At 44.6% G+C, this 10,992-nt stretch overlaps 1 protein-coding gene across 1 annotated transcript in view; it reads left to right on the top strand.

Moving 5' to 3' along the window:
- Positions 1-4,750: 4,750 nt before the first annotated feature.
- The window catches only part of LOC105452687 (B-cell lymphoma/leukemia 11A), a 32,486-nt gene continuing 26,244 nt past the window's right edge, over positions 4,751-10,992 (top strand). Inside the window, exon 1 of the mRNA XM_011694026.1 lies at positions 4,751-6,255. Within this exon, the coding sequence (XP_011692328.1) occupies positions 6,219-6,255 (37 nt within the window). The 5' untranslated portion in view covers positions 4,751-6,218. The remainder of the gene's footprint in view (positions 6,256-10,992) is intronic.

The following is a 10,992-nucleotide window of genomic DNA, read 5'->3' as shown; positions in this document are numbered from 1 at the left end:
CTGTTGGTATTGTTTGACTTAACTAGATGAACGCGCCAATGTACGGGGGCATGTGTCGTCATACGACAAAACCGATTCAAAATGCTCCGAAAATCATAATAACTCAAGTAGGAGTGATTTTTTTTACAGAAAATAAATTAATTAAAAGGAATCGTATATATGCCGATAGAAATTTATTTTATAAAATTAAATTTCCAGTTTTTGAGAAATTAAAGATTGACTCCTTTTATATACATAATATTGATTAACATTAATACGTTGAATAACATTATATATATTGATTATTGATTAATTAGTTAAAAAACTCTTTTATCTCTTTCTACAATGACTTGAATATTGATTAAAAATTATTTAGATGATTTATTTAATAGCTAAATTAGTTAAATTATTTAATTGATGTCCAGTCAATTTAATTTTCTAATAACGCTGTTGCATTATCAAATTTTAACATTGTAAATTTCGTAGAATACTCCTGCTGGTAATATTTACGTCCTACGTTGGTAGGACGTAATTAAGATCTAAATATAGAATATTTTAAAATTATTTCCAAAGTCAGAGAGGCTTCAGAGATTCAATAACCTGACGGAATAGGGCTTTCTATCAATCCCATTTTTATTTGTTTATTTCGTTGCAGGCTGCGGAAGGAGTGTCTCGTTAGGGAACCGTGCAGCCTACGCGGTCTAAAGAAGAATCGCAGAAACACGCGTGAGTCGAGAGGCATAGAGCGCGGAAAAATTCTATGAACTTGCGGTCGTCCGGAATACAGTGGCCCCGCGGTAATGAATGTGGGAGTTTCACACGGGTCAACGGATCGCTGCCTTTCCTAGAGATACGTGCGAGGTGCACTTGGAGTGCACTCTCTTTCTCGCTCTCTCTCTCTCTCGCTCTCTCTCTCTCTCACTCTTTCCTTCCCATCCTCCTTTTCTCATTCTCTCTCTCTCTCTTTCTCCTTCTCTTTCTCTCTCCTACTAGCGAGTCAAAGTGTATCCTAACGTATGTGCCCGTAATCAACTGCTTGATAACTTATGCATTCCGAAAGGGCGATACTATCTATCTAGCGCTGCCGTAAATAAGATATACAAACTGGATGCGGCGCATATAAATTCGCGAGCGCATCGTATAAGTGCGCGCGGTCCTCCCGGCCGCGGTCGCGGTGTGCCCGCGAAAGGCCCGCTAAATTGCGCGTCGGAAACTTTCCTCGCGCGATCTGGATTCGTTAATTCATCCGGTGCAGGCGATCTAACCGTAAGGAGACATTCTCTACCGCTCATACTTACACGGTTCGCGTACGTTCAATGCACCAAAGAAATTACTGCATTATAATCGCGTATGTGTGCGATATCTCATCGCGTATCGGTCTGAAAATGCCACCTGTCATAAATCTAACATATTCGAATGAATTCTCTTAATTGTGCGTAACGAATCGCTTCTGAAAACTATTCGTTGCAGAGTCATCCGGTGGAGAGATCTCAGCGGAAAACGAGAAAAGATAATAGATTCAAATAAGCGCTAATCCGCAACGTTTATGCAAGCGTCGTAAAGAACGCGGATTAATCTTCGAAACACTTCGCCGGGTTTAAACTTACGCTGTTGATTCGCGTGCCGTGCATTCATTACTCTTCATTGTGAAATCTCGCAGGTTTTTTTGCGCTATATACGGTTCGGCAATCGCAATAGTAATAACCAGTTCTCCAGAACGCCGAGATCAGATCGATTAGGTGCAATCACGATGCCGCCGCATCGACCATGTTGCTCGATGAACGGAAAAAATTGTACTCTGATTCTTAGCTCGGAGGAATCTCTGACCTCTTTTCGTTTAAAGAAAGACTGTAAGAATATTTCATCAAATTATTCATCAAAAATTATAAAACCAAAACGTAAATTTATTCTGCAGTTAGCTTTCTAAAATTGAAGCGTCACTATTTTTTCATAACTTCTCTTATTTTTTCTTTTCTCGAGAAAATTGTAATATATATTTTCATGTTATATTTATCGGTAAATAATTAAGAAAGTTTGGCGTCAAATTCAGAATTCATCAGGTTAATCGAAAAATAGATTGAATCCTCGCTCTTTCGAAATCTTTCTCGCCCTTTCCCAGATTGGCTGGTCGAGATACGTGAACGGGCCCCACGAAACACTGTCCAGGAGGCCCCGAAATGCTTAGGGCCAGCACTAGATAATTTTTTGGGGATTGTTAAAAGTCACTTCAGAGACGCCTCCGCTGAGAAACAGACCGAGGACAGGCTGCGTCTGTGGCCTGGGAAGCATTTTCGGCGCCCCTTCTCTCTGCCCCTGCCCCTCTTCGCCAGTCGACTCGAGGAAAGTAGAAAAGAGATCGTCCTCCTCACCCGGCGGAAAATTAAAGGGCGCATCTTATCGCGTGGTCCGTCACCACGGACCAGAAATGAGAGAGAGAGAGAAAGAATGGGGGCGGGGGGAGGGAGACGCGACGTCGTGTATACGTAATACGTGAGATACGAATGCGCGTACGTATGGCGTGTAAGCTGTACACGCTTCCTTTGAAACTTCGAACTTCCTATCGCGACCACCGTGTCTCTTTGTAGACGGATGAACGTCTCGTATCCAGGATAATGCGAGGTTCTTCGCCACGTTCGCGTCTCTTTCCATTCTGCCTCTTCTCCCTCTCCCCCCCCCTCCCACTCTCTTCTTTTCTCCGCTCTCTCCTACCTCAGTTCCGCGTCTTATCCCGCTCGCCTGGTCGCAGGATCGAGATCCTCCGGCGAGTAATCCCGACAGAAGGAAAGATTCCGCGTCGCGGATATCGATCCCGCAAGTAGAATGAGGGGTTTTAGTCGCGGAATAATTAATGTGAGAGAGCAGGTACTTCTGTGTGCTCCTCTCCGCTTTCTCTGTGATTCGACGCCGTGTGTTTACGGCGAGGGACAACGAGCGTGCATCGCGCTGCTGGTACGATCGGTTCGTAAATCTGACTGGCGACCCATGCATTTAGCACCATCGCGTCACTCGATGCTTGAGAATACCGTTTTTTTTCCTTCATTCAGTGCACAGTTTTGTAATGAAGCGTAATAATACAAGAATTGAACCAATTTCGAACATTACAGTAAAACATCTAAAATTATTATATATATTTAAATCTGGATTTTTATCTTGTTTAGTTTTTCTATTTTGTGTCACATAAATATAGGAAATATACATATATATATATATATTTTTTTTTATATTTTAATTAAATCAAAAGATTACTTAACATCTCCTATTATACCAAATGTTATATGTTGTAACAATATTTATAATTAAGTTTTCAAATCAATGATATTGAAATAAATTTTTTTACTGTACGGACACTTCTATCTTTCGCGCTTTGATAAGGTATAGTTGGACCTGCAACTTCGAAAAAGTCTTCTCTCTGTAGTTAGTAAAAGTAACTTGAAGCAATTTGTCACGCGCGCCGGAATTCTGCTACAGAAACTCATCGCGGGTAACGAGTGCGGCAACGATCAGCAACGAAAACTTGGCACCGCTCCAAGCAACATTAATACGTTTGGGTATTACTGCGGGAACTTAAATGTCTGATCAGCATTAATCGTGTTGAGACTATGAAGGCTGCGCTCTTATCGTATTTCCAAACAATTTTTTTCATTTGCGTCCATAAATACCTATACTCTCTAAAAGTGAATCAGTGGAATCATCATTGATTTCAGTTCTCGATTCTGTTTGACAGTGAAATTCACTGTCTTTCAGTGATATTCGTTGTTTGAATCAGTATGTTATCACTGAAACGATATTGAATATTGTAAGAACACTGAAAATCAGTGATGATTTCACTGTTTCACTTTTAGAATACATATATAGAATAATCGACAAGAAAATGAATTACATGAGTACAAATAATAATGTAATTGTCAAATTTATAAGTAGTTTTATGGAAATGTTAATCGCAACTTTGTTAACCAAGGATTTATTTAGCATTGACAAGAGATAGGATTCCTAGAATAAAATTAAATTATCAAATATTACCGTCATATCGAAAGCAGATAAAATAAATATAAAATTCGATAAAATTATTGGTTTAACATAACGTTTCGCACTTGTTTCTCGAGCCCGCTGTTATACAACGCGGATTTTTTCGTGCAATTAAAATGGATACAGAACCGTTGCGTCCGTTGGAACGTGCCGGAAAAATCTCGCATCCGTCGCGTTCGCGCCACGACGCGAAGGAAGGGTTGCGTTTTGGAAAAAGCGCGCCTTACCCCTACTACCAGGCCGCGTTAGAGATACTCGCGGGAGAGAAGACACGATCTCCCTCTTCGCGGTTATCTCCCGCGCGACAAGGACGACGTACGCCGACGCCGGTGTCAGCGAGCGAGAGGAGAGACGGAGAGAGAGAGGAGCGGATCTGGATGGCCGGCGATAAACGAGGAGAGACCGAGGCGCGCGCGGGCGTGTGTACGTGGATCCATGTAGGTGTACGCGGCTACAATGACGACGGGCTCGCGAGTGGAAGGGAGAGAGAGAGCGAAAGCGAGGGAGAAGAACCGGGGAGAGGTGCAGAAAGGGAGCGCGGAGACGTAGGGAGGGGGAGAGAGAGCGAGAGACCGGGAGAAAGAGAGAGGTAGCGTTACTCCCCACCACGGGGGGTGAAAACTACCCCGAGAGCGCGTGGGGTGTCCGGCCTCGGCGCCGAGGCGAACCGAGCGCGTCCGAAGCGAGCGCAGTGCCCGACACACACCAGGTCCCGTACGGCACACGACTAGAGGCGCGCACAGTCCGGCACAGTCCACTCGGCGATACGACCCATGCTGGACCGTCGTCGCTCTGGTCCACGCCGGCATCAGGCATCCAGCACCCGCGCCGTCGCCACCAGGCCGCCGCACCAGACAGCCGCACCAGCCCGCCGAGGCCACACGTCAACGAGGACGCGGTATCGTCGCACGTCGACGTCGCGTCACCGTGATCGCGCGTGGTCCAGGGACCGCGGGTGCGCCACGCCGACTGCCGGCAATTAGAAATAGAAAAAAAAAACAAAACGAGGCTTACAGAGAGAAGAGAGAAAGAAAGAGAGAGAGAGAGAGGACGTTGAAGGATCTGAGGACGACCGCCGGACGACGACCGTCTGGGAACTCCGGTTCATCGAACTCGCGCGAAACATCGCGCCGCGACTACGGCGGGACACTCGCGGCGCGACGCTTTTGGACTTGTTTATATTTTCCTTTCGTTTTTTTTTTCTTTCTATTTAATTCGCTACCGCATATCGAGGCGAGGTTCGGAGGTGACAGCAGTGAGCGGACGATCAACGTGAAGAAGCAATATTGGCAATCGGATATCGTGAATTCGCCTGTGCGGGGAATCGACTGTGACTGTGAACTCTGTTGACTACTTGACGACGAGCAGCGCATTCGTTTGCGACCTATAAAGTGCCTGCAGTCGTGCCGCGTGTTGGCGCAACGTCGGCTTCGCAGGTGTCGCAGGGAAATTGACCAGCGGCGAATCGACGCACAGAACTGTCAATCGCGAAGGTGCCGCCGTTCCCGCCGGACGGGCACGTAAACGTCATCCCGCACCTGTGCACGCTGATCGTTCCGGTCAGTTAGTCACTCGGTCAGCGCCTGGTATCGACACTACCATTCGCAGAGTCGCGGTGTCACATATTTTATGTCGCGTGTATATCTCGCGGTGGTGAACGCGGTGCAGTCGCGAAGGGATGCGGCCAATGAGGAACATGAGGACCGACATTAGTTGACGAAGAAGTGCCCAGGTTGCGGTGCCCAGGTGCGCGAGACGACGTATCGGATAATCGCGTCCGTTAAAGAGAGTCGCGCGAGTCGCGGTAGAAAGAACTGGACACACAGCGTGTCCCTAAAAAAAAAGAGGGAAGAACGTGAGGACAGTGTCTGGAGTTATCCCGGGAAAAATCGGATGGACCCTCTCGCGGAGGGCGAGAACACGCGGCGGAGGTGAGAGGGAGGAGGGCGGAAGCGTGACGACGGCCGAGATCGGGATCGGGTCCCTTGTTGTCCTGTTGGTTCTGCCACCGACGTGCGCTTGTCGCTTCCTCCTTCCTCATCTCGTCCCCGCGGATGTGATTCAGGAGACCGGAAAGTAACACAACTGGCCCCTCGGTCCCGTCGACAACAACAGCAACTGCAAACCCCTTTCCGTCCTGGACTCCCGGAGCTGAGGCCCGTTTTTCAAGAAACAGTGTTACGTGACGAGAGTCGAAGATCGCGAACGCCACCATGAGGATCAAAATGCCCGCGGTCAGGATCGCGCAAGGTGAGTGACAACAACAACAACAAAAATCACATTTCCACTAAATGTCATGCTCGCCCATTGACCCGTCTCTCTTTCGGTGTTTTCATACCCATGTAATTTTTGGCAAGATAGAACACTAAAAGATGACAACACGTTCGATATCATCTTATGCCACTTTGCGAATCACTTCAGATTTAATTGACACGGAAGCGACATGCCCGTGGCGACTGACGCCGCGGCGGTGCGAAAACACGCGATTAGGCACACGCTGAATGCGTGATATTTGTCACGTTTGCGAAGACAATGCGCTCAAAATCATGTAGCGTATTTACGAGCGTATATTTATTGTGCCACGCGATTGAATGAAGCAACGAAACAACAGAGTTATTACAATCGTTACTAAAAGTTCCTAAAAGCCACTAAACTTTACGATTTCTTTACCTTTTAAACTGTTGTGGCGCGATTAGATTAGATTTAATAGTTCTCGTTATTGTGATTAGATTAAATTTGATAATGAAATTCTGTTACTTTCTCTCGGTCCGATTGATTCCGACATAAAATAATACTGAATCTTTTCGATAATTATAACGTAATTGTATTATCGATAGATGTTTATAAGAAAAATAAATAGCCAGGTTAATTTCATTAACGTTAGTCAAATATATGTATAATTTAACTATTAGTTTACGTCTCCGAGTTTACGAATCAAAATTAGAAAGAAACTAGAAACCAAATGAAATAATGAAAGAATGCAGCATGACTATATTTATCGAAAAAGAAAACAATATCCCTTTCATGAAAAACACGAGAATGTACTTTCAAATTCCTATTAATCGTACGAGTATCCAAAACACAAATATTTGTAACATAAAACGTATTACGTCTTGTATCAAAAAGATTTCTTTCAACAAAAGTTTAACAAACAAATATATACACTTCTCATAAGTTGATATTTTTTATTCTGTTTTATACTTAATATTTACATGCTAAATTTTCATGTAAATATTAGAAAAAAACTAGTAAAATAAAGTTTTTTTTTGTTTAAATTGCAAGATATTTTATATATCAAGATATATATATATTATACATTCCTCGTAGAAATTGTTAATATCAATTTTTCATATCAATGTATAATGTAAAGACATCGTTAATCAGAAGCATAATTACCTGCGGATCTAATCGACGTAACTCGATTTTAAGCTTTCTTTGCAAGCAGATCAAAAGCAATCTCTCTCTCTTAGTTGTTAACCGCCGCTCGACAAATCCGTGCCATTTGTAACGAGAAACTCTCGGCTCTCATCGGCGATCCGCAAATCCTTCCACGGCGATCCGTGATCGGATCGTCGTAAATCGTTTTCAATCGAGTCACGCACAAGTCCGGCACGTCCTACTTCGATCCTAATCATTTTATGATCACGTCTCAATTCATCGGCATTATGCGTCGCCGGTGCGCTCTGCATCAGCAGTAAGAACAAAGCGATGTGGAACGGCGAATTTTAAAATCGGATCCCCTTGCGATTAATTTCTTGGCAAGCGATGCCTTCTGGGGAAAAAGAATTGAATGCGGCAGTCATAATACAAGTCTTTCGCATCGAGTCGGTATCCCGGTCGCGATCTGGTAATTAACTCCGTTTCCTTGGAAAAAGCACCCGCGTCGCGATGAAGAGGGCAACCTGTCGATGAGGTAAGCGCGCGGCCGTTCCTCGTGGCGTGGTGCAACAAAAAAAAAGTGAAAAGAATCGGCGGTCGCGTGACCGAGGACGGAGGGAAGATAAAAAAGCTACGAAAAGCGCGAGAAAGTTAAGTACGAGAGAGAAAAAGGGAGAGGACAGGGGAGGGCGAGAGAGAGAGAGAGAAAGAGAGAGAAGGATGAGGTAGTACAAGGAGAAAGAGAAAGTGTGTGTGTGAGTGAATGAACTAGGGGGAGAAGAAGAGGTCGAACGAGAGCGAAAGAGGGAAAAGAGGGATGGAAGGCCAACGTCTTCGGGTAACTCGTCGTCGGCTGAATTTTTAATTAGTCCGCGACAGCCCCCACCAGGCGAGGAGAGTGGAGGCGGCGAAGGTGGTGGAGAAGGAGTCGGAGAGAAGCAGGAGGTAGAGGTGGAGGAGGAGATGGAGGAAGAGGAGAAGGAGGAGGTGGAGAAGGTGACGGCGCGGCGGACGGCGCGCGGAGGGGGTGGGCTAGAAAGGGCGGCATTGTCATGCGCGCGTTTTTCACAGACTTTTCCACCCCCGCGACTGCTACCCCCCCGTCGGCAACACCCGCCCCCGCGACGCCCGCGAGGCACCCCCTCGCCTTCACGGAACGGCGGCGACGCCGGCGACGGCGGCGGTGGCGGCGGCGGTGGCGGCGACGGCGGCTCCGTTTTCTTAATTACAACTGCGATATTCTTTAGTTCGCGCGATGACGCCGCCGCGAAAAGATACCGGAATATTTCTCCGGCACCGATTATCCCTTTACTAAAGCCCCGATTACTAGCTCCTGCCGGTTGACCTTCATCGCGGAGTAGCGTAGCGATCGATAGATCAATGGACTATGTCGATTCGCGAGTGACGACGAACAGTACGTATATCGCGCCATAGTTTCTAAGACGGTGAGGACCGATAACAGCGCGCGACGATCGATCGTCGCGATTAGAAGGGCAAGGATGACAACATCGCCACGATGGACAAGATCGCGAATTCGCGAGTTTGCGTATCTGCCGCCCTGAAGCGAAATTAATGAGGGACAGTGTCAGTGTCGAGAAAGATCCCCTTAAATTCCACAATCAATGGCCATTTTTATCTCGGGTGAGATCGATTTCTGATCGATTTCTCTTTAATTTGAATCGATCTTTAGAACAATGACGCGGGAAAGGACCGCTGTTCTTCCCCGCGATAACTAAGAAAGTCCTGTTTACTTCTCGGCCAACTACCTGACGGCTGACGACAAAGTGACGGCCTCGTGAACGTAGATGCGACGATGATGATGGATGTGCTTCGTTTCACCTCATCGTTCTATCGCAGCTTACTTGATACCGATGAATCGATGATGGCACGAATAGTATCGTCCATCGTTCTCGTTAAGGTGAGTTACGCCGTCGGCGTTAAGTGAGATCTCGTTTCTTTTTTTCTTCCGCGACGATCAAATTGCGGTCGGATCGATCAACTGACAGAAAAAGTTTCCATATAATGCATGAAAATTCGATCATAATAATTGAAAGGAATGCGGCAGACTTAACGATGAGCCATCGGCATTCTTGTCTCAAGCTTTCAAGTCTTTAAATTTGTATTTGCAAACACAGGATTAGCCTCTTCCACGAAACGATGCGTGTACCGCGTGCCTACACCTCGATACCCTGCCGGTTACCCGCCCTGCCCGCTGTCCCATGTTCCCTCCTACGTGCGTACGTATAGACAGGCGGCGGCAAATAGATCGCGCATTTATTCGCGCACGTCGAACAGCATGTATCATATCCTATCATACGATCACTTTCCTGTAACGACGCGCCGTGCAAAAGAGACGCGCGTATGTATGTGTGTATGTGTGTGTGTGTACGAGTTATCTGGTCACCCGACACTGGTGAATACGTTCTCGCGGAGTTGACGGCGACTGTCGCGAGAAATGTCATTCAGCGTTTCGAAAAACGGAAGACGAAGGTCTAGTGGAAGTTACCAGAATAAAACTAATGAGATATTTGAAACTAAAAATCATTAATGTATCATGAAAAATTGATTTTGTTTACTATTTAAATGTAGAATCATTGATGTGCAGATTCCTTCAATATACTAAATTTAATAGACTTCAATTGGGCGATATGAAAAAAATACTCGCTTATGCATCGCTGATAAAAACTTTCATGAATGCTTTATACATTATTTGCTCTACGCCGATAATGTACGAGATTGTCATTACGTATTTTGCAATCATTTCTTAAACAGCAGTATCGAGATACGAGATACGTATTCTTTCGAATACGAAATTACTGTCGACGTCAGGGCCATCATTTTACCGTCTTTTGTAAATCCTGAATAACAAGACGTCATTGCAATCTTAATCGCTGTAAATCACCCGCTTGCATTTTGTTTATATCCACGTGTGATAACCACATAATGTTCTAGTCAAGAGACATTGTAGGTATCGCAATAACGCAACGAGCTTTCAAGTGAGTGTTAGAAGCCGAATGACCAATTAACTGACCTGCAGCCCGCATAGTCATTCATCGTTATTCTTAAACTGGCCTTCGTCCATCTGCGTTTGCGGTTTATCACGGTCGTTGCGCAATCATTTAAACCAGCACGTAAACATTTATTTGTCAGAATTATTATAAATTCTATTTCTTAATATACTAGAACAAAATAGAGCGCGCGCTTCGCGCGCGCGCACAAATAAAATACATATCATATTAAATATCTCATTACTTTTATATATCTCTTGCATATATCTCATATCCTATCTAAAAACAGGCATGTTAAATCGATAACTTTTATTTCTCGTCTTACTTTTTTCTTGTAGGTATCAGTAAAATATTATAATAATGCTAACAATATCTTTTGTAATCAACAGATATGTCAAAACATGTTTTTTACAATAATTAAAAGAAAAAGAAATTAAAGGAATAAAATAGCGATAGAAGGAAAAAAACAAGTGTAAAAGTTTTGAAACGAAGAGAATTAAATTCATTGGTCTTTTATAAAATATTACATAAGTACATGTCCCTTTACCTTCGTGTTACATACATAATTATCAGATACTGTGTCTAATTATTTGCTGTGATA

The sequence above is a fragment of the Wasmannia auropunctata genome, unplaced genomic scaffold (genome assembly GCF_000956235.1).
Source record: "Wasmannia auropunctata unplaced genomic scaffold, wasmannia.A_1.0 LD336026.1, whole genome shotgun sequence".
Lineage (NCBI taxonomy): Eukaryota > Metazoa > Arthropoda > Insecta > Hymenoptera > Formicidae > Wasmannia > Wasmannia auropunctata.
Note: the sequence above shows the minus strand (reverse complement) of the source record. Positions and strands in the feature narration are given on the sequence as shown.